At 47.0% G+C, this 22,733-nt stretch overlaps 3 protein-coding genes across 3 annotated transcripts; 2 read left to right on the top strand and 1 right to left on the bottom strand.

Annotated features, from left to right (window-relative positions):
• The first annotated feature begins 449 nt into the window (after positions 1 to 449).
• Positions 450 to 12,124, top strand: BCO2 (beta-carotene oxygenase 2). Its single transcript, XM_082070385.1, has 11 exons — positions 450 to 574; positions 1,647 to 1,858; positions 3,310 to 3,425; positions 5,320 to 5,422; positions 6,608 to 6,736; positions 6,866 to 7,026; positions 7,556 to 7,723; positions 9,586 to 9,723; positions 9,961 to 10,143; positions 10,781 to 10,891; positions 11,232 to 12,124. The coding sequence occupies exons 2-11, from the start codon at positions 1,669 to 1,671 to the stop codon at positions 11,343 to 11,345; spliced, it is 1,413 nt and encodes a 470-aa protein (XP_081926511.1). The 5' UTR covers positions 450 to 574; positions 1,647 to 1,668; the 3' UTR covers positions 11,346 to 12,124.
• Positions 12,125 to 13,280: 1,156 nt separating this feature from the next.
• PTS (6-pyruvoyltetrahydropterin synthase) lies at positions 13,281 to 16,262 on the top strand. Its single transcript, XM_082070359.1, has 6 exons — positions 13,281 to 13,401; positions 14,314 to 14,393; positions 14,673 to 14,695; positions 15,217 to 15,273; positions 15,546 to 15,616; positions 15,772 to 16,262. Exons 1-6 carry the CDS (start codon positions 13,328 to 13,330, stop codon positions 15,911 to 15,913), a joined length of 447 nt encoding a protein of 148 aa, XP_081926485.1. The 5' UTR covers positions 13,281 to 13,327; the 3' UTR covers positions 15,914 to 16,262.
• A 1,669-nt stretch (positions 16,263 to 17,931) lies between these two features.
• Positions 17,932 to 22,107, bottom strand: LOC309448630 (uncharacterized protein). Its single transcript, XM_082070347.1, has 4 exons — positions 21,762 to 22,107; positions 20,193 to 20,403; positions 19,503 to 19,561; positions 17,932 to 19,073 (listed from the first exon to the last, which is right to left on the bottom strand). The coding sequence occupies exons 1-4, from the start codon at positions 21,922 to 21,924 to the stop codon at positions 18,946 to 18,948; spliced, it is 561 nt and encodes a 186-aa protein (XP_081926473.1). The 5' UTR covers positions 21,925 to 22,107; the 3' UTR covers positions 17,932 to 18,945.
• Positions 22,108 to 22,733: the final 626 nt, after the last annotated feature.

Below are 22,733 nucleotides of genomic sequence, written 5' to 3'. Positions count from 1 at the left end.
AAGAGATTTCTTTGTGCGACCTCATAGGTTCTTGTAATAAATATCCCTATGTTAACTTGCTCCCAGTTACTTATTGAAATACATTCCAACTATCAGCTTCTTTAGTAAAAGTTTGCTCTTATCATCATGTATTTTTATTATCTCCTTTGGGCTGCAGAACAGGTGTCCCTAATGGATTAATGACAGAAGAGTTAAATCCACTGGATTTTCAGCTCCCTCTGGACGGGTGAGGTATTTCAGGAACACAGCTTTAGTGTGAATATCCACTGCAGCCGAATGCTGAATGCTCCTCCCCTAGACATTCGAACTCCAGCTCCAACAGTTGCCTGTTTATTTAAGTGCTTTTTGTTCTCATTGTTTTCTTTGCAGGTTCAAAGAATCTCCTGCTCAGCCCAGCAAAAGAGCAAATCACCTTCCCCAGCCCCAAGGGTCTGCAATGCATCTCCCCCCTAATTCAGACAGTAGAGGAGACCCCTCAACCCATCCCAGCAAAGATCAAAGGACACATTCCCAAATGGATTAAGGGCAATCTTCTGAGGAATGGCCCTGGGAAGTTTGAGTTTGGTGAGGAGAAGTAAGTCCAGGTTTGGTGAGTTTGTCAAATGATTCTGGCCTGAGCTCCTCTAAAGGGACCTCCCCTAAATGTCTCACCATGGTTTGGAGCATGTTGTAGTTTCTTTTTAAGTAAGTCAAGGAAGAAATGCATGTGTTATCATTCTTTAAGAACAGTTGCTCCCTCATCTGGAAACTCCCCGTGGCTCTCTGAAAATAGGAGCACGGTGAGCTTATTAAGGTTGGAGCAGCTGAGTCACAGAGAGGCTGTGACCTACTCAGAACGATATAATGAGGGAACGGAGCCGGGGATTAAAACATCCACACTCCTAGTCCTTTGTCATTAACAAAGGTTCATCCCACGAGTGCTCTGAAATCCAGGGCAGGATTGCACTACATTGCGTGAGTTGCTTTAGAATCGAATCCATCTCATTTTAAAAAATAATAAGTTCTTTCAAGGAGGCAACTACTGCCTTTGGCTTGGAATCTGCCATTCTAGCTGACTGACAAACCTGGCTCTTCCTCCAAAAACAGCTGATGGCAGCAGCTGGCCAAAGGTGATCATTTTATCCTATTTCCAGAGATAGACCATAAGGTTTTCTCAGGGTCTCAGAGACTTCTCATTTCGGAGAGAATAGCGTCCTGCAAACAGCTGAGAGCTAGAGGCTCCTTCTTGTGTGCTTGGGCTTTCGGTAGTAATTTCCGTTCTTGTTGTACATACAGATGTACGGTAAAGCACCGTTTCTGTTCCCTATGCAGAAGTCTGCGGAGTGGTTGGTTTACCAGTATAGATTATTTCACCCAAAAAACTTTCTCACAGTGTTTTCAGAAGTTCCCATTGTCCACTTTCAAAAGTGATATAGGGAGCACAAATCTCATTGAAAATCAGCATCTAACTTCAGGTCCCGCAGCTGCAAATACTCTTGATTTGTTCCACTAAATTCAAATGTTTTTCCAGACTCATAACATGTTTAAATGGTCATGGGCTCTGGGCATTAGCTTTTTACAAACAATAATCAACCTAAAGGCAAGAGGGAGAACACTATACAGTGCCCAGCTCTTGCTTATCTTTTCTGATTTATCTTTTCCTGCAGGTTTAACCATTGGTTTGACGGCATGGCCCTGCTGCACCAGTTCCAGCTGCAGGATGGCGCGGTGACATACCGGAGCAAGTTTCTGCAGAGCAGTTCCTACCTGACGAACAGCCAGCACAACCGCATTGTGGTCTCGGAATTTGGGACGCTGGCAATGCCAGACCCGTGCAAGAGTGTCTTTGAGCGCTTCATGTCACGCTTCGAGATGCCACGTAAGAGGGATTCTAAGAAATAGGAAGTGTACTGAGGTTTTCTTGGGGAACTTGTGGTGAGGTTTGCACGGGATGTGAGGAAGTCTGGCAGGCCTATTTGCTGCTCGTGTTTTCCTTAGACGATGGCCCCTTGGAGCAACAACAGAAATGCAAGTTGGTGTCAGACTTAGCTGGTCAAGGCACATTCAGTGTAATGTTTTAGTGTGGCTTCAGCTCACACAATTCCACGGTTTGTTGCGAATTTCCAACAAAAGTCTTTCCCAAAAGAACACCATGTGCAGTCCTGATAAGGAGCGTTACAATCCGCTGTTCTACCTGAGACACAGCTTTGCCCTTAGAACACCTTGCCTTGCTAAGCTTGTAGGCTAAGTGGGATAATCCTTCCCTTCCTGTACAAAGGTGCAGGAGATGATACGAGTAGGGTGAGAGACAGTATTACACAGGAATGGAAGTACCATTTCCTATAGGATTCTGTGTATGTCAGGAAAGAAACAGGCTTAAATGCAAGCGAAGTACTCTTCGCTAAAACCAGAACAGACATAAAGTTTGCAACTTGTTGCTCAGGTGTGTGACCATATTCTGCTTCTTATCATCGCCGAGGAGATGGATCCTGTTCTGACATATCATCTGTGCTTCGCAAAGGTGCTTCACTCATTGGTCTGCCCAGCTCCCCGTGTCTCTCAATACATTTCAGAACTGTCTACCCTCCCTGTCTTCTTTCCCAAGCTCCAGCACACCCTTGCCTATGTGACTCTGCCTATGTGACACATGTAGGCTGCTCCTTGCTGCAAGGACTGTCCTCCAGGCTCTTCCCGTACCAGCTTCAGGCTGGGTGTTTACCACACACACAATGTTCAGTTGGGGAAATCGTTTTTCCCCGGCTGTTCTCAGTCACCCAGCCAGTGAGTCTCAGCTCCCCCCGGAGCGGCGAGAGCAGCTCTGGCTGTTGTGCATGTGTAGCTCTGAAAAGGCATCTTGCAATTCAGTTCTAAAGAGAATAAGGAAGAAGCAGCATCCCTATCCAAGCCCTGCCCCACAAATAGCATCCCTGCCCTCCCTTCAGCCCAAGCTGTAGCTTCAAGCCTTGCCTCTCATTTCCAGTGCTGTGAATCAAGCATGGCACTCCTCTTGTGGCCGTCAGAGGAGAGGACTTTGGCTGGGGAGGAAAGGAGAGAGACACGAAGAAATAACAGGTCAGAACCAAAGCGCATATGGAAGTACGAAGATTTTCTTGGCATCACTCCAGTGATTCCCACAAGAACCAGTTCTTGTCCTTTTATCCTGAACTCACCTGTGCAGACAGTTTCCTGAGTGCTTTTGTAGATTAGCGAGATATTTCTAATCAATCACAGAGGGATTAGTGTCACTGCAAATGGGTTTATTTGTTTAAACATGTCTAACTTGTTGTAATGTGACACGAGCTTGTGTACAGCTTTGGGATTTCATTTCAGAACCAAGTGACAATGCCAGTGTGAACTACGTTGTGTATAAAGGAGACTATTATGTCAGCAATGAGAACATCTTCATGTACAAAGTGGATCCGGAAACGCTTGAAACGAAGGAAAAGGTTTGTGCAGCTGGGATAAGGGGGTTAGCTCATGCTGCAGGAGAATCACTCCTTGTTGTTTCTAAGAGCAGCAGGGGGAACCCAGATTCTGAAGGAAATGATCAGCGTAGTTCTGGGCCATAGCCATAAGCATCTCTTCACGGTGTGCAGAGTCCCTGAAACATCTACTTAGCGATAAGGCAGCTCTTGAGAGTGAAAACACAGTCATTGCCGCTGTAGCAAGCCAGGGGACAGACAGATACACTCATTTCCGTTTGGGTACAGCTGGCGTTCCTCCAGTGCACCCACTGCTTGTCTGGACTTGTCTGTACCTATCAGTGTGTGAAGAGTAACAGTGCAGAGAGGAACAAGTTACCATCACTGATCTCAGATCTGTATTCACATCCTATCTCCTCATTCTTCCTGTTGGTTTCTTGCACCTCCTTACACCCCCAGCTCTAAACACTCCAAAACAGCCCTTCAAAGTCCTGCCTAAAACCTCTGCTGCAAATTGGTGGTGAGGTCAATATAAAGTCAAAGTTCAGCTGCCACTTTACTTGCTCCCGTGCTAGCAAATGAATAAAAAGTCAGCGTAGGAGTCTTCCTATATATTCTGTGCATCACCTCACAGGAATGTGGCTGTATGTGAGGGAGAAACGTGGCTTGTGAAATGACAGCATAAGCTATAGGTCCCCCTTCCTGCAGCCTTAGAGGGGATTTGGGCATTTGCTGGGCTGGACAAGTGTGGAAAGGAGTGAGGAAGGTGCCAGTGTTAACTACTGTGTGTTACCAGGGACTATTTAATACCACAGAATACCAGGCTTAGCACACCCTCAGATCTCAAGGGAAGCATCCCAGGTGTCCCTTCCTCCCTATGGGATCGGTTGTGAGTCATGAAGAATCTGTTTATGAAGTGCACTGTGTTACTGTCATATTGAAATGGAGAGTTTGACGATTTGCTATTTTATCTGGTTTGTAAACCATAATGCAGTGATGAAAACATGCGTAGGCATGTTTAGTTTGAATGTTCAGCTCTGTTGAGCCACCTTGTCATTAAAAGAAATCCCCTTCAGCTGCATTTTAGATGCAGACTGGTATTTTTTTTTGGCTAAGTGAAGAAATGGAAGGGATGATTTCATGGTTAGACTCTCCCATTTGAGATGCTCTAGAAGGACATGGTTTCATAAGCTTCTGGTGGTGTGGCAGTTTTTCTGCTGCAGCCTTCCAAAGGGTCTCAGGTGGATACTGGAAAGTTTTAAACTTTAGAAATGAAGTGTATCTTCCATGCTTTAACGTTTCCATGGTTTGATCTTCCTCCAACTTTTCCCTTCAGACTTTCTTCCCAGCACATCCCCTCCACTGTCTAAGCCCAAACCGTATCCTAAACCAGGAACTGGGAATACATGTGAACAGTCCTCACAATCGTACATTTGCCCTGACTGTTCCTTCGAGCTGTGGACAGAGCAGCTTCTTTCTCTGTGAGGAGGGTAAACACTGTCACTTAGTTAGGGGTGCTTTCAAATAAGTTGGTGGCTTTTGGGGCAATGACTGTCTCTTCACTCATGCCTGTCTGTCATTATCACGTAGGGTCCCAGCTACAATGCTCATGTTGGCAACATTGCTGCTGTGTCAGCACTTCCTGCCATGAGTCATGTTCATGGCTCCTAGAGGAACAGCTAGAGCTGTTAGTCCCATTTTACTGGTAGGACTAAACCGGAGAGAAACAGTGTTCAGTGTCAAGGGTTTCGGGAGGATCACTGCGAAAATGAAAGCTGAAGTCCAGATCCCACATTAGGGCCATAATCATCAAGGTATTCTTCCTCAGACTTTCCCAAACCCGACATTTAGAAAGCCTGTGGCTTGCTACAGGGCAACAGGGAACTTGTTACTGACAGAAACACTTTGATGTTTGCAGGTGGACTGGAGCAAATTCGTTGCAGTGAATGGGGCCACTGCTCATCCTCATTATGAGCCCGATGGGACAACATACAACATGGGCAATTCCTACGGGAAACACGGTGAGACTGGTTCGTGGGCAGGGTGTACAGGGCGCTTCTTGCTGTTGCTTCAAGGAGCAGTTGCTGAAGAAACTTCAGTGTCTAAAGAGACCTTGGAATTGCTGTTTCTCTTTGTGTCAAAATGATGGCAAACCATATTAGTTCTTATTTCAGAATGTCAGTCTGTCCCATAAAATGGCTTCTCTCAGCAATTAGTTTCAGATGCTTCTGACATTGGCCTGTGAATATCCACCAGATTCCACTCTTCCTCTCCCAAGCTTTGATGGAAAACAGGAGAATGATTTTTAAGTCCCATCCAGCCCTAAAGCCTCTTCGGAAGAATTGTTCCAGTTAGCCACGTGTTTGCCGCTTACAATAATTGGCTTTTAATAAGGACCATAAGGGTTTATACAGGAGAGAAGGTGAAAGTTATTACAGTGACCTGGCTATCTTAGAGTGAAGCTGAATTTTCTGGGATATTTTTCTAGTTGCCAAAACAATGACCATTACGTCTAGTTGTGATCTAGTTACACCAGCATGGCTGCTCAGAGCTAGCATGGACTGTTAATTACATGAAAGCCTTTTTCAAGTGCCCAAGGGCTGCGAAAACAGCCATTGCCCTTTATTCTGATACCTCAGGCTGGTTTCAGTTCACTGAACGCTTGCCCAGTTTTGACCATTTTTCATGCTTGCTGTTTCAATTTCCTTCTGGCTTTAGCAGTGTCTAGCTGTGCAGCACCTGCTGTTTTCAGCTGGAGAGGCCAAACCATAGATTATTATTCAAAGATGCCATCCTTTCCTGCCCATATGCTCAGGTTTGCGAAACGAGCATCAGTCATCACCAAGGCTCAAAGTTTTCATTTCCTTTGGTACACAAGCTAGGAACTTCCTGATGCTGTTATTGCAGCATTCTCGAAGTTCACATAAGGAATGTATTGCGGATAGACGGTAGTCTGCCAGACTGAGAAGATCTTTTCAAGCATTGTTGGTTGGTTTTGGTTTTGCGTTGTTTTATTTCTTGTTCTTTTGCTAGGCAACCCTCTGTTTTATTGACTTGAATACTGTATTTTTATTTTCTGCTCAGTTTAGCGGTCACAGCGGTTCCTGGCATTCTAGGGAAACAGAGGAGAACAGAGCCTGACTTTGGTGTCACGGATGTGGACAGTCTCACACCTCGGTGTTGAACTTTGGTGTGTTCCTTTCCAGGGTCCAGCTATAATATCATTCAGGTCCCTCCACAAAAGTCCAACTGTAGTGAGACTTTAGAGGGAGCGAAAGTGTTGTGCTCCATTGCTCCAATGGATAAGCTGAAACCCTCCTACTATCACAGCTTCGGTAAGAATGTTTTCTGTCTCAAACTCTTTATATAGCCTGTTGCACGGCAGAAAGGGCTGTTCACTGTCCTCTGCCCCCGAGATTCTTTTTTTAAATTATCTCATGATGTCTCCTTCCTTGTCTTCTCAGGAATGAGTGAAAACTACATCATTTTCATTGAGCAGCCCATCAAGCTAAATCTGTTGCAGATTATCACTTCCAAGCTTCGTGGGAAAGCCATTGTTGACGGGATAAGCTGGGAGCCTCAGTACAACACTTGCTTCCATGTGGTGAACAAGCACACTGGGGAGGTAGGTGGATTTTGGGCCTTTCCAGCAGTTCTGCAGCTGTAGCTGCAATCTTAGATCCCAAGAGAAGAGCGCTGGATAGCAGCCACAGGTAGCTATAGGAATCAATCCAGAAGCACTGGGATATAAGCTTTATAAGCATGGGTGTAGGTTTACTAGAATAGGGATTGCCTTCTGCATTTTCCTCTCTATTGATTCATTTCTTTACCAGTCCTAAAAGAACAGGCAGAAATAAGCAGTTTGGGGTTCCTGGCACAGCAGCACAGGGACCAAAATGCAGTTACCAAGTACTCTGGAGTAGTATAAAGAGGCCAGTTACAGCCTGGGAATGATGCTTTAGAGATGGAGTCAGGGCAGCAGTCTGGTTTTGCCTACTTACCGGCTTAAAGCAGCCATTCTATAGTAATGCAAGGACACAAGACAAACACCAAGGAATGAGTGGGGAACTAAATGGGGGAGACAAGAAAAGACTCTTTGAGGTACGGCTCGGATCTTTGGAGAGGAAATGCAGCCTCTCTGGTGGTCGCTGCAGGTGCTGCCCGGGCAGTGGTACAGCAAGCCCTTCGCTACTTTCCACCAAATCAACGCCTTTGAAGATCACGGCTGCGTGGTCCTTGACCTGTGCTGCCAGGATGATGGAACAACTTTGGCTACATACAAACTGCAGAACCTGCGGAGGAGTGGGGAAGGTCTGGATCAGGTAAGATCTCTGCCTTCGTGGTGCGTAGGATCTGATGGGCGCCCACGGGGGTCGAGCCACTTTTCTGAAGCAAGGTGCAAGTTAGTGGGACAGAGAATACCATGGAGGACCACAAGGAAAGGAAAGGAACCATGGCTATATGGAAAAACTACAATTATGATCTACTAATGTGTTGGTATTTTTCTTTGCTTTCAAATCTCTTAGCAGATAATCTCCATGAAGTGTTTCCTTGCAAGTTTTAAAACTGGTGTGTGACACAGGTCTCCATCAGCCTGGCAAGATGTACTTCTGGTTTAAAATCTCATTTTAACGATACTCGTTTTCCATATCCCTGCGTAACAAAATTTTCCCTCGAGAAAGTATGCAAAATAAGCTTTTGCATGACTTTCAAAAGGCAAAGGAAAAAGAAACCCTGGTGTTTAAAGGCATCCCTTCAGAAAACCAGCCTTTATTATGTAAATCACAGAAACCCCTACATTGTTCTTTACATTCACCTCACCACAGCGTCCTCATACTCATAAATCACTTATTATGGTCAAAGCACCATTTATTATGTCAAAAGCACCATTTAAAGCCAAGTAAGGGGCATTATTTTGCATAGGTCATAGTGGGGGTGCTCTCAGTTTCTTGTTCTGCAGGTGTGTTTATGGGTAACCCAGCCCATTGTGGCGGATGGGCAGGCATTTCTACCACCTGTTCAGACGAATCTGAACTTTCTGTGTCCTGAGCTCTCCAGAAGCAAGTCTGTTCTGATCTGAAAAATGTATAGTTGGGTCCCCATAGGGTCGTTTTGGTTTGCTTTCCTTTGTTATTTTTTTTTGCGAAGATGTGGTGGGCATGACTTCAGTTACAGCAAAATGTTAATAAGACCATTTGCTTTGGAAGCTGCTTCCAGCTTTTGTTCAACCTTCTCTGAGCACTAAAGAACTACAATCTGATCCATCTGAAGATTTCCTTTTGTCAACATTGAGTGTGTGTTTCCAACACCCACGCTCTTTAACTGACAAGTAGCATAGCCATTAAACTGTAATACACACACGAGTCGAGTCATTTCAGAACAGAATCTTAAGTTTACGCTGCACCAGAAGACCAGGGCATGCCCGAGCATGCTTTGTCTGCTTTCCCCAAATCATTTTAGGGCTTTTTCTTGCTAAGTAAACTATATTTTGTCTGGTAGAGTTCCTCAACCAGTAAGTTTACTGTGGTTACACAAACCATAAAAGCTTTGAAAATAGGGTTTTGAGATTAACACATAAGATCAAAGTGAAGTTTCAGGTTGAACTGGTCAGTTACAGGATGAAGTAACTGAAAAACACCAAAACAGGGTCCTTGGCACCAGTTTTAACTAGAAGGCATAATATTTGGAAGTCTTATGGGTTCTGAACTTGGCTTGAACAGAGAGTTAATGGCAATGGGGTGGAATTATTCCTCTCATGCAACCTGCTGAATGTGCCCCACTCAGGGCTGCCTGTTGATGAGGCAAGAAGAGCCCGAGTCACAGAGTCAGCAGGACATGTGTGGACAGGCTGCAAAAACCATCAATATAGGTCTGTTCTAACTGAATAAGATACAGTGTTCCCAATGCTGGATTTGGAGAATAGCAGTGATTTGCATACCCAACACAGCACTAATTACTGTCAAAGCAATGCTGACTCATTTAGCAAGCTTTTTGTTTTCTACTGTAAAGTACTGGAACAAGCAGAACCCTTACCAGAACTTGCTAAAACATGTAATAGAAAGAAGAAGAATATTTCAGGGGTGGGAGGAATGTCTAAAACTTCAGAATTGTTCCCAAAAAGGGCACTTAGCTCAAAATGCCACTGTCCTCTCTCCATCACTGTAACTTTCTGTCTCTGTAACAGATTTATGACTCAATATCCCGAGCTTTCCCTCGTCGCTTTGTTCTCCCACTGAACGTGAATGCAGACACACCTGTGGGCAAGAATCTGAACCCGCTTTCTTATACACTGGCAAGGGCTGTGAAAGATGCAGATGGCAAGGTATGTATCAAAGACTTACGTAACGGCATTTATGGCTGTGGTCTGCAACGATGAGTCAGTTGTTGGAGTGAAGCAGGTAAGGGAGATGGAATTGGTGCTTCTATTCGCCTCCGTGTGGTTGTCAGGCTCACCTTTAAACATTTCTTCTCCGTGATGGTTGTACAGTGGGTTGATGGGACCGGTCAGGTCTTCTGCCCAGCCAAAGCTAAACTGACACTGGTGTCATGCTGCTTCTAGGTCTGGTGCACACATGAAAATCTCCACCCTGAGGGATTTGAAAAGGTTGGGGGCTTGGAGTTCCCCCAGATCAACTACTCTCGGTACAATGGCAGGAGGTACCGTTACTTCTATGGATGTGGTTTTCGGCATTTGGTTGGAGATTCCTTGATCAAGGTTGACGTGGAGACCAAGAATTTCAAGGTGAGGTGAAGTGATGTTATCCTTTGTCAGCAATAGGAGTCATTCCACTGAACTGGCCTTGAAGATACATAATTTACTAGGCACTTGAGGGATCTTCATTCATATGGGTCTGAGAGCAGGTTCCTGATTTCATCTCTCACCCAGCACTTCATGAATGTGGCACACTCACCAGGAGAGATCGCTCCAGGTTCTTAGATAGATGATGGAACAGAAGGGGTTGGGTAAAGTATGTATGTGTCTTCCAGGCCAAAGAGCCATCTCTTAGACAGTACAGAAATACCCAAGCAGCATGGGCAGTTGGATATAAACTGGCAAAGCATTTGTGGCTCAGGAAAGAAACAAAGTTTAGGATATTTCCCAGTTTCAAACACAAGCTGGGATTTTTCCTGTATCTCACTTAAACAGGGAATAATGATCTCCAAAGTGTTAAATGTTTATTCCTCAGAGACTTTCCTGAGGCTAGAGAGAGTTAGGAGTCCTCAGAAAGAGATGCTCGTTTTAATGGTTCTGCTCTGGACACTCGTCTTGCAGTATGCCTGGGTATCTTTGTGGGAGCACCTCAACTTGCAACTCTGCTGACTAGAGCAGACAAGTATTAATGAAATGAAACACATCCATATGTTACTGTGCTTGCTAGATTTGGCAGGAGGATGGATCCTACCCCTCGGAGCCTGTGTTTGTGCCAGTGCCTAATGCCACGGCAGAAGACAGTGGAGTCATCTTGTCTGTTGTGGTCTCCCTCACCGAGGTAACTTCTTGCTACTGGTTCAAAGTCACATAATATTCGTTATACTTTCTAAATTGCAAAGCTGAATTTGAGGCTCTCTGACAGATGCTTCTAGCACCATGTGCCTCTGCAACTGCCAAGCACAGCCAGACCAACTTCAAGTAGGAGTGTGCCTCGGAATGTCAATGTGGCATCTGTGGCATCTGTGACTATCAGTGCTGCCGGCCAACTGTCCTACAGTCTTGGTCTGTATGGCCTGGTTGTGCATTTGGGCTCCCCTGTGGGTGACAGATGGAGTGGGTTGGGCAGTGGAAGGAAGTTCAGCCTAGGCATTCATTCTGGCTTGCTTTTCATCCTGCAGAACCAAAGTGCTTTCCTGCTTGTCCTGGATGCAGAAACCTTCAGAGAACTGGGGCGAGCAGAAGTCCCAGTGCAAATGCCTTATGGATTCCACGGCATCTTTACTTCCCACTGATGGAAGACCTTGTCATCTCCCGTAATTCAGAGCCAGGTTGGGCTCAGAAACCAACCTCTGCTTTCTTTTGCCTCCCACCTTTGCATTATGCCCTGCATGAAGGAACTGCTTTTTCTCTATCATAACCCCCAAGTTACTGCTACACTAACAATAAGCAGCAAATGGTCTGAGGAAGGCAGAAGCCCCTTCACTCAAACAGCCCACAGCTTTATCTTAATTTTCTGACTATCTCGATAGACCAGTTAGCAGCAGTTCACAACGGCTGCCACGTGTAAGGCTTGCAAGGGAGAAAATGGAAACTAAGATGAGCATTACTTTCCCTTCATAGCTATGTGCTCTGAAGGGAAGAGAGTACTGGCGTTTTGATCAGTGACTTTGGCAGATATGTGTAAAGCAGAAGAGAGGAGTAAAACCAACTAGTAACATGTAGGTTCAATGAAGGGATGTATGCAATTTCATCCCCATTGTGTCAAGATTGCCTTCAGTGAAGCCCAGAAAGCAGATGTAAAGACTCGCAGAAGCTGTACTTGTAGTGCTTTTCTTTGTACAGTAACGGTGCCCTCAAATAAAAGCTTGTGAAGTTTCTTTGCTTCCCTGCTCTCATCAGAGCCACAGCCAACTTCGTGCTGTGCCACCAGAGGCAACGCCTGCAACCCTGATACACAACTTATCATACGGCATGGTCTTGTAGACATGCATGAAGTCACCACCATGCTCCTACTTAAACAGCAGAGCTGGATGCAGCTCTGGTGGCTGACATTTCCTGCCTTCCTCCTAAATAAATCGATATGAAACACGTAGAACTCCATTTTGGCTTCAATGTCCTTTTGATCTTAAGTTGAGCAGATCCAACTCGAACACTGTCTCTATGCTTGCTTCATCACCCAGGCTCCTACGGTTCTGGAGCTCTGAAGTGTAGGTGGATAGGTGTGTTGAGACAAGCCTTCTACAGCAGTTCACTTGCAGGCTCTGCCTTTAAGAACATTGTGAGAAGTGAAGGCTTTGAGGACAATGAGTTCCCCTCGTAGCTTAAGGACTTTCTATATTGCTTCATTGTGAGAAATTTGGGGAATGTTTTGAACCACATCCTTGAGCAAAATTCAGCCCTTGTGCCCTAGGGTTTGAAGGAAAGCCCTTGCTTTGTATTTCCCAACTTACTTTGTGTTTGTTTGGTTGGTTTGTTTTGGTTTTTTGTTTGGTTTGTTTGGTTTTGTTTGGTTTGATTGTTTGGTTTTGTTTGATTTGTTTGGTTTTGTTTGGCTTGTTTGGTTTGGTTTGTTTGGTTTGTTTTGACTGCTGAAATTCTGGAGGCCAGCCCAGGCAGCATACAACCAAATCAGAGCTGCCGCACTCTACCCAAACAAGCCCGCTTTATCTGCTCTCTGACCTTTCTGCACCTGCCATACAGGTCTTGGGAAAAGATAAGGGAGGGAAACAAGGATTGTACAGCAGGCCTGCAGCACTGTGAGAGGGCAGAGGGAGAGGCTCACGCCAAAGCTGATCTCACGAAGCCACTAGATGGCAAAAACCTCCCGTTGCTGATGCTGTAGTCCTGCCAACCTGCTGCTGGCTCACCATGTCAGCCAGCGGAGCTTCCCTCCTGTAGCCTGACACGGTAGCTCTCAAAAGCCTTTTCTTTGTTGTTTCACTTTATGAACGGCTCATACAAGGTCGCAGTACGTGTGCAGGGAACACAATCAAAAGGGGGAAGGAGCAGCCGAGCTGTGGCAAATGAACACAGCTGCACTTGGCGTGCCCGGGCAAGGCGAGCGCAGGGAGACCCCGCCGGCGTGTCCGAGGAGCTGAGCCCTGCGCCCGAGGGAGCAGATGGGGCGGGCTCCGGGATGGGCTCCGGGGCCGCCCCGGCGCCCCCGATCGCACCCACCGGCTGCCCGGCGTGCGGCTCCCGCGGGCGGTGCCGCCGCCGCTCCGCCCCCGGTCCCGGGAGGAGCCGGGCAAGCCCCGCCCGCCGCGGCCCTAAGATGGCACCGCCGGCAGCGCGGCTGGCGCGGGTTTCCCGCACCGTCTCCTTCAGCGCCTGCCACCGGCTGCACAGGTGAGCGGCCCCGGCACGCCGGGCCCCGCCGCTTCGGGACGCGGGTCCCTCCGCCGGGCGGCCGCGGCAGCCCGGGGCCCCCCGGGTCCCCCCGCCGCTGCTTCGCCGTGGGAAGCGGCGTCGGTGAAGGGCACAGACGCCTCGCAGAGCTGCGGGCCGGCCGCGTTAGCATAACGCGGGACGCCGCTCCGGAGCCGGGCACACGGGGGCGGGGGCCGGCTCCGCCGGTGTGCGCGTCTGCAGGCGGTCACTTCCCGGTTCTCCTTGCTTTGGTGCATTTTGTGCGGCTTGTAGTAGCCAATCCCGGTTTTAGACGTCACTGCTTACCTAGGTCTAAAGAGAAGGGGAACTCTGTTTTTAGATGGGGTTAATTATACTTGCAGTTTGTAAGCACCTCATTGTGCCTCTAATCTGTCGCCTTTCTCTGAATTTACATGTTCCTAAAGAGTGTCTTGACCTGAAATACTCCTCGGAGTAGGCACTTGAATTGCTTCAAAGGAAAGCTTCAGAGAGAGAAGCTGGGTTTTATACTGATTGGAGAAGCTCCCTAGGCTTTGTTGGTTAATAATAAACAAATGCATAGTGTGCTCCAGGCTCTTCTCCCTAGGACCCCAAGTGATTTTGCCGTATGAGCATGTGAATAGCTATTAGCATTTATACAGCAGCAGTATAAGGCAGTTGTTATGAAACCAGCATATATAATTACTAAACCATAGTAAAAACTCCCCTGTTGTCAACGACGTCTCTTTATGGTCCAAATACTCCCCTGGTTCTGTTTGTGCCTCCTGAGTAGGAGAAGCGAGTGGCTTAAATTTAGGAGAGTGAATAGATGGAAGAGCTGGGAAGCAGCCACAGTTGAAGCTGTGAACATCTGTAAGGGATCCTGAAATGCCATGTCTGTATTTCTCACAGTAAATCATTGAGCGATGAAGAAAACCTGAAGCTGTTTGGGAAATGCAACAATCCAAATGGTCATGGACACAACTATAAAGGTAAGGAGCTGACTTCCATGCTTACACCTGTAGTCATGGACAGAGGCTGCTCTCCGGCAGGCTGGGTCAAATGCAGAATAAGCCATGGGAAAGCTGGGCCAGATGTGTCTCAGTCTGCCATGGCTTTAGTGGCTGGTTTGGGGGTTTATTTTAGAATTAGAAGGAATTCTCAGCATCAGGGAGTTTGAAGCGTGGCATGCTTGTCTGTCCCAATCACTGGTGTACTTTGTTGTAGTGTTTATGGTGCCATCGTGACCTGATGTTTCCTTTTTTTTCCAGTTATAGTCACTGTGCGTGGAGAGGTAAGTGTGATCCACGTTGGTTTTGTTTTCCATGCCTTAGGGTGGCAGGATAGATGGGTCCCTAGGAGTGAAGTTCTAGCACAATTGCTGGGTTTCCCAGGGTGTTTGTGTAAGCTCTGTGCACATCACTATAGCAGGTTTCTGTAATTGCTCTCCTGTTCACCTCGTCTCTAACAAGGATTTGCAGGTGACTGTAGTGAAGTCCAGGGTTTGTAATGATCCTCTGGGCACATACCAGTCTGCACAATGTATGGGCTCTGGCCAGGTCTGTGGGGCACCTTTCAGGGAGTTTTTCCTCCCTGGTGAGAGAGTGGAAGCCCTGGAGTTGTTCGTGTGCTCTATCAGCCTCTGGGAGCATCACACGAGTTGGAACTCAGTGTGTGAAGGCGCAAAGACATTTTTCTTGTGGCTCAGATGTTCCGAGTGCACAGATATTCAGTCTGATTTGTGCAGGCTCAGAGCAGCCTTGGTAATAAAGTCACGTAGCTAGGCTACTAATCTCCCTTCTGTGTTCCCTGCAGATTGACCCAGTCTCAGGAATGGTTATAAACCTGACAGACCTGAAAGAATGCATGCAGGTAATAGCACTATTTCCTACACATCCCCAGGGAGAACTGGTTAGAGTTTAGCAATTTGTCTGGTACCAGGGTGGAGGCACGGTCAGTTGATGATGGTGGGAGATAAAGAAGAAATTAAGGAATGATTTAAGACTAAAATGCTCTAGCACTGTGATGCGAGGCAGTACTGTGTCTCCAGCTGGGGAGTTAACAGCTGGATGTAGGGCTGGGTAAGTTGAACCTTAAGTCCACTGACCAACTGGGACGAGATTGTCACTGTTCTCTGTCTGCAGGAGGCGATCATGGAACCGCTTGACCACAAAAACCTGGATAAGGATGTGCCGTACTTTGCTGAGGTGGTGAGGTGGGTGATAGTTCAAACCCCACTTACATTCAGGGTGTTCTCTTGGGAGAGCTGCTCACCCTGTGGCCTTCAGCGTCTCGCCTGGCCCGTTCTAGGCAGGGCTTCCTCAAATCTCCTTGCTGTTCGTTCTGAATCTGCTTGTTTTTCACCCTCAGCACCACAGAGAACGTTGCAGTGTTCATCTGGGAAAACCTCAAGAACCTCCTGCCCGTGGGAACTCTTTATAAAGTCAAAGTGTATGAAACAGACCAGAACATTGTTGTGTATAAAGGAGAAGAAACCATCTCTGAGAAATGAACTGAACTCCAGCTCCGTTAGAGGCTCTGCTGCAGTGATTACTGCGGGCCTGCTCGCTCTGTGTCCTACGCCTAGACATTGGTTATATGTTGCTTAAGGACAAATACGGATGTTTCACAAGAATTCTTGCAGCAATCTAGCCATTTGGGTTCTCAGAATTTGGTGATTTGTCTGCTTTTTCTCAAGATGTTCTTGTTTTGCAAACCCAAACCACCAAGCTGATGTGAAATTTACAGTTGTGCCACGGTAAATAGAGCAGCTTTCCGGAGAGGAGAGAACTTGGCAAAATGTGTGTCCTGTCACAAAAAGCTTTGATTTTTCTCTAATTAAACATTGGATTAATTTATGATTTTTAATAACCTGGTCATTTCACTTTCCTAAAATGATGTCAATTGTAGTGGATGGTATCTGCTGCTGCTGATTCACAAAGCATTTGGTGTCTTCAATGAGACGTGGATTCTAAAGGGTGTCATATGGCGCCTTTTCTTGGAAGAGTAATTTAGCTGTTGACAAAAAGCAAGCGAATGAATGGTTATATCTATATTGCATGGCCTGTTGCTATTATTAGCATGAAGTCAGGTGCTTGCCCAGAAATCACTAACCATTCCTGGTGTTTTACTGCATAGCCCCAACAATGTCCCACAGTAGCTTGGGCATTTATATTTATTGCTGTGTCGCACGCTGGAGATGCGCTCATATCCTTTATTCTGATCTCTCCAGTTTAAACAGCAGTAGATCTGTGAAGATGGAAATAAATTGGTTGACTGGGTAGTGGCTTCGGTGAAGGGGGTTGGCAACATCAGAGCTGGAATTGGAATTGTCTGTGTCTCAAGAAATTAACAGTGTTTTCTGTCCCTTAACATGCTTTTAGGGGTCTTGATCTTGGCAGGTGTATGTGAGCTCCATGTAGGGAAGTGTCTGTAGGAATAAGCCTCCAAATTCACAGTTGAGGGAGGGAGGGTTATATAAGGAAGTAATTAACTCACATAATCAGACATTAAGCATCTCTGGGCTGTAACTTAGTTACTGAGTGATGAAGTTGAAGAAGAATTGTTTAGGTGCTAGTGGGGTCCAAGACAGCAGTGAAAAGGGCCAAGCTGATGCCAGGAGAGCTACTGTAGGAGCCAGACTTCCAGCTCTAGTGCACATCAATCTGAATAGCAGTATAATGGCAGGAAGAACAGAAACACGCTGTGTTGTTTCTAGAAGGGACTGAGTTCCTGTCCCATGGAACGATAAGTTCTCAGGTTATACAGAAGAGGGGCGGTGCCAGGGCAGGGACTGGGTGGATGTGGAGCCTGTGCAAGAAGCCAACCATGCACTGCACTCGTGCCCATGTGCTTCAGTTAATGTGACCATTTGGTTCTGCCAACTGGAAGCAAAGGAAAGCTTGAGGCCACTCGGTTTCAAAGGGAAGCTGTTTAGCCACAGCTGTTCTTTTTTATTAATTGTTTCTAGGGAGCATTTTCCCATTCTGCCTCACTGCTAGGAGGGAAAACCTTCCTCTCTTTTCTGTGCTTGAAAAGACAGTGACCATAGGAGGACTGTGGCTCCAGCGCCAGCTTTTGTAGTGTGGGGAGTGGGAATCGATTGTTTTCCCGCGACGTCGGAGATTATGTAACAGCGCAGAGCGAAAAAGGGACACGGTTACAAAAGGATCAGCAAGGCGGAAAACGGCAGGTGGGACTGAGCCAAGTTCTGCCAGCCAGTCGTGCGGGCCACTCCCCAGGCTGTTATTTGTAGTTCATTGTTGCCCCAACAATGACCGAGTTAATAAACAATCCAGGCTTTGCTTCTGATGAGGGGCTGTAAGTGGGACACGGGCCTCCCTCCGGGAGCCGTTCGTCCGAGTCCGGCCAGCGGCACCTCCTGAGTCCCGAATTGCAGTTTGCCCCTGTAACGTGGCTGTTTTGTGTATGTGCACAGAGCCTGGAAGGCAATGAAGTCTCTGGGGATGTTCACAGGACCCCTACCTGCTTCATTTCAACCCCCCACCACATCACAATCAAGCCAGGAAATAATGTGAAGTGCAAGAGGCAACTTTGATTCTTTAATTTATTTAGATTAGTTTAACAAAAAATTACTTTACAGAAGTTTGAAAATTCCTAAATAAACACCATCCACATAAAAATACAAACCATAATAAAATAATCAAGACGTTCAGTGGCCCTACAATCTTGCCCTACAACAAAATTGGCTGTTGATTAAAAGAACCCCTCTGCCATTCCAGAAAGCCAGAAGAAAACCAGAGAAACTTTGTAAGGCACCCAGTGAAATAACAAAATTTAGAGGATGCTGGACCAAATCACAGTGTGGAGCATTAATTCCAAAGGCCTGCACCTTTATGGGGGATATCCTGCCAGCAGGATCTCCAGCTTGTCCTGGTGAGGGGTTTCCTCCCCAGGTTGGTGGCCACGCTTATTTTCTCTGTGCTTGCCCTGGAGGTTTTAAACTGGCTGAGGCATGTGAATCCTAAACCCAGGATTTCCCCTCCCGGGTTCAATTCTGCTTCCAGTGGTTTTGGTGAATGTACTGGGGGTGTCTGTGCCGGACTGTCACCGGGGCTCACATAGACACGCACACACTTGACCTCTCCTTGAGCTTCTCAGCAGACCCTGGGGCCCTGATGAAAAGGGCCTTTTCTCTCTTAAGCATTTTCATGCTTTGTTGTGCTTCACAGAACCTCAGGTGACGAGGAAGGAATTAATTCACGCAGCGTTTCTTTGGTAGACGGGACCTGCTCTTGACCATGTTCTGCTGCTCTCACCGAAAGGCTCGAACGGAGTGATCTCTGACTTGCTACCAAACATCTCATCTTGCTGGGATTCCTGGCTCTGGACAAGGGGAGTGAGGGGATTGTCAGCTCTGTGCTCAAACAGATCTTTATAATTTAATGTAGAAGTGCAGTTATCATCTTGACACACGAAGAGGTGAGTAGTTTTCCTGAGCAGATCAGCTGCCTGCCCTCCTGTGCAAACCTCAGCCATGGAGGAAAGGGGCAGCACAGATGGGTCGTCTTCGCTACCCGATGTTTAGGAGAGCAGTCTGCTTGTGACAAGGAGCAGTGGCAGCTGAATGACCGCTATGAAGAAGGAGCTGCTCTGGACCACAGAGACAGAGTTGTGGGTGGTAGATGATGGCAGCGTGGTTGTTTCTGGTGCTGAAAGGGAAAGAAACCCCCAGGGCTGGTTAGAAGTTTAGAGGACCAGCTGAGCTACAGAGCAGCTCCAAGAGGCTGCATTTAAATCTGATTTCTCAAAGCAGTGGGGTCAAACCCATGGATATCTGAAATATCCACTCTTGTTTGTAGCAATTTAATGTCCCGTTAAGCCAAAAGGAAGCTCAAAAAGGTTTTAAGTTCAATATTATAGCCTGAAAAACCTCTGTGTAGCTCTAGAACTCCAGTGTCTAGAGACACTCTGGTGTCTTTGCCTGGTCTCCTGACTACTGGAGAGATGAGATGTTCTTCAGCAACAAGGAACACTGGGTCCATCTTTCCCCTCTCCCAAGACACCAGAGCACTAATGAAGCCCTCGCTTGACATGTTATTCACCCTGCTGTTTGAGCTGCCCGGCTGAGGCTTATTTACCTTTGTTCAGAGTCACAGCCTTGAACACGGCGGATCTATTAGCGAAGACAATATATGCCCTGTGGAAGGAACAAAGAGAGAGGAGAACAATTTCAAAGGAGAGAAGATAAATGTCTCATGTAGACCCATGTAGGGATGCAAAGGGGACATTAAGAGCAGATAAAGAGGCAGGAACTGAAGTCATCCTGAGCTCACTGTGGCTATTTGCTGCTTTACTGCCCTTTTCTAGAAGGGACGGGAATGCCTTGTATAACGGGGGCAATTTACTGTGACCATCTGCTCCTTGTAATGAGAATCACTCTTGCCGTGAACTGTTACATTCTTTCTTCACACAGGTAAAGCAAATCAGGCTAATGACTGGTTTAATTGGCAAATACTTCCCACCAATGCAACTCCATTGGTGTTAATGGAAACAAGAGGCGTGTTCAGTCCATTCATTTCCACGGAATTCATCTACCTCCCTGCTGGTGGGAGCAAGTCTTCAAACGGCGAGCCTGTCGAGGTGTGACCTCTAGTGAGGCTTTGCAGAAACTGTTTCCTTGGGGTTTTCGAGAGGAAATCTCGAGAAGGCACAAGAGGTTCGTTTCAACCCCTGCTCTAGAGGTGTGTCCTTGATTTTGGGTGTTGTCAAGAGCTTACACAGATAAATACTGCCCTAACCGAACACTTAATGGTGAAGTATAGTCTTACCTGATTTCCACAGAAGAAATGTTACTAAGTGAAGACGTCCAGTTTGCTGCTTGCTGAGTGACATTTAATATTGCCGTGTCTATGTCACTGCAGTTCTCCTTGTCTGCCACTTTCCATTCTCCTGTGGAGGCATTTTCTGGCGATACAGCTTGCAGGAAATAGTTGGTCACATTCGTGCTGTCACTGGCGTTTCTGTTGTCCCTTATTGTAACTGGAAACAGAGCAAATTAGACAAAGTAAGGTGCCTGTTCTGCAGGGCAGCCACCTCCACAGTCCGTGCTTCAGGGTTTTCAGCCAAGGAGGTATCTGCACCGTGCTCTCTATACGATATGAGTGCACCAGAAGCCTGCAAGGAGAAGATGATGTACCGCAGCCCTCCCCCAGCCGCAAGAACCCCCTTATCTGCCCCCTCCTCAGTCACCAGGTTCAGCCCGTGCTATTGTGGGTACCCTGTCTGTAAGCCAAACCAGAGCTGCCTGGCAGTAAATCTCTTCTGTATCTCATGCAAATGGCAGAGGCGGAACTGCTAAAGGGGACAAGCTTTTGGGCAGTCAGTTCCTCGTTTCAGCCCGTAGCCGAGCGTGCCAGACCAACCCCTTTCTCCTCTGCGCCTCTGCTCCGGGTGGCTGTGTCACAGCGTGACCGCTCTGCACAGTGCTGCCGTGCACCGCGCTTCTGTTGGGAGCAGGTGTTGGACAATAAGCAAATGAAGCGGGAGGATCTGCTTGCCAGGAACAAGTGACGCCCCGGCTGTGCCTCCCAGCCCAGCTCTGTGTGCGCTGTGCGGCTGGTGCTGGCCTGGCCCTCAGCACCCTGTGGGTCAGGACTTCCAGGTGAAACTGCCATAACAGCAGTGAACAAAACATGTCCCTATTAAAACAAATATTGACAACTGTGGCGGATGCCCCCTGGGTGAGAATTGGAGGAACCCGTGCCAATTAATGCCAGCAGACTGACCTCCCTTTTGCAGGAAGGGCTCAGGGTGTCTCTCCTCCACTGTTTTCTCGGCGGTTGGGTTTTCCTGAACCTCAAGGCAAAGGGAGGTTTGTTGTCAGCTCTGGGAAACAGGGTCAAGCTGCCATTTACTCTGTGGCTATGTTCCTTGTAACAGTAAAAGCCATCTGCTATGATTGATGCTGAGCATCTGCCAGCATCAAAGCAACCTCTTCACCTTTGTCTTTACAGCCATTACTACCGAGAAGGGTGGATTCTCAGGAAGGGAACAAAACCACAAATCAAATTCCCCCCAAATTCTGTGTTTTTATGAGCATTCACATCCTCCCATGCAAGTTTAGGCAAAAAGATTAAGGGAGAAAAAGCACCCTAAGGAAGGAAGGAGATTTTGGGACTGAACCTGTAGACATGAACGTGAAATAGGAACAAAGAGGTAACAAGCAGTGCCATTTACCCATCTCCTGCTTGAAATTATATATAAGAAAGTGTTAGACCTCACACGTTTTAAGCACATCAAAGAATACCACAAGACTCCAGAAACCAGCTGGGTTAGGGGCAAGGAGATGCATTTCTGTGCAGTGTGGAGAGTCTGAGATCTAGAGAGAGGCGGCTTACCTAGGTAGGTTGTGTTTGCCTGGTATGCTGTGGGTAACGTGGTTAAAGTGAAATCGCTTGCAGTTGCATTCAGGAGCCAACCACATCTTTCTGTCTCTGAATACGCTGGTACGATTAGTGTCCCAATGAAGAGGAGCTGCACCAAAGAGAGGAAAGCTGCCATGATCCCCTTTGACGTCTCTGCTTCACGCACCTGCACCTGGGAACTGAGAAAGCCTGGTGCTCTCCAGCCTATTTATACTCCGTTTTTGATGAGGTAAATATGAATATCTGCTCCTCCCCATCCAGCTCACATGTGCACACCCCCGATGGGAGGTTTCACTCGTACTTTTAGAGTTTACTTCCTCCTACCTGCTTAACCTCTGGGTGAACTGATTAAAATAAAGGGGCGACCAGATGAAAGGGGTTGAAATGGACAGTGTGCGTGTCACTGCGGAACCCATGGGCTGGAAATCAAGTCTCTGCCTGCCCGCATCCCTTGAGCTGCCTTTCTATGGTGAACACTGTGTTTTGTGCTTGCATGCTCATAGTCTCTGTAAGCCTCTGCAGTAGCCCATGTTCTAGAAGGGTGAAGGAGCACCTGCAGCCCTGTTTCCAGCCCTGGTCCAGGGTTTCCTTAAAGGTCAAACAATCCCAGAAAGTGTGGAAAATCCAGCAGGGGTATATCCTTTTAGAGATGTTTAAATATAGGCTTTGCTGCTGCTTGGAGAAAGCTGGGTAGTGAAGGGCCAAGAGTCAGTCAAAGGATGGTCTCTCTGACCCTGGACCGTAACCCCCTTTCCCAATAGCAATTCGTGGATGAACACAGCATGTTCTTGCTGGGGGTAGAACACTTATGTGATTCTTCTCAAGTGGTACCATGACATGTCATTTTTGGCTGTAACCCCTCAAATATTTTTATATGAAAAAAAGATCGAGTTTCTCTTTTCACTGCTTGGTCTCGTGGGGATTTCCTCGTTCTCTGCTGCAGTC

Source organism: Streptopelia decaocto, assembly GCF_964273445.1.
Source record: "Streptopelia decaocto genome assembly, chromosome: 21".
Taxonomy (NCBI): Eukaryota; Metazoa; Chordata; class Aves; order Columbiformes; family Columbidae; genus Streptopelia; species Streptopelia decaocto.
Note: the sequence above shows the minus strand (reverse complement) of the source record. Positions and strands in the feature narration are given on the sequence as shown.

Excerpts from the sequence above, each read along its gene's own strand:
- LOC309448630 (XM_082070347.1), bottom strand. The coding sequence starts at position 21,924 with ATGGCAGCTTTCCTCTCTTTGGTGCAGCTCCTCTTCATTGGGACACTA. Across the intron at positions 20,404-21,761 it reads GGCAAACACAACCTACCTAG|TTACAATAAGGGACAACAGA; the intron begins GTAAGCCGCCTC and ends CTCTGTTTCCAG. Across the intron at positions 19,562-20,192 it reads ATTTCTTCTGTGGAAATCAG|GGCATATATTGTCTTCGCTA; the intron begins GTAAGACTATAC and ends TTCCTTCCACAG.
- BCO2 (XM_082070385.1), top strand. The coding sequence starts at position 1,669 with ATGGCCCTGCTGCACCAGTTCCAGCTGCAGGATGGCGCGGTGACATAC. Across the intron at positions 1,859-3,309 it reads GTCACGCTTCGAGATGCCAC|AACCAAGTGACAATGCCAGT; the intron begins GTAAGAGGGATT and ends ATTTCATTTCAG. Across the intron at positions 9,724-9,960 it reads TGAAAGATGCAGATGGCAAG|GTCTGGTGCACACATGAAAA; the intron begins GTATGTATCAAA and ends TGCTGCTTCTAG.
- PTS (XM_082070359.1), top strand. The coding sequence starts at position 13,328 with ATGGCACCGCCGGCAGCGCGGCTGGCGCGGGTTTCCCGCACCGTCTCC. Across the intron at positions 13,402-14,313 it reads GCCTGCCACCGGCTGCACAG|TAAATCATTGAGCGATGAAG; the intron begins GTGAGCGGCCCC and ends TATTTCTCACAG. Across the intron at positions 14,394-14,672 it reads TCATGGACACAACTATAAAG|TTATAGTCACTGTGCGTGGA; the intron begins GTAAGGAGCTGA and ends TTTTTTTTCCAG.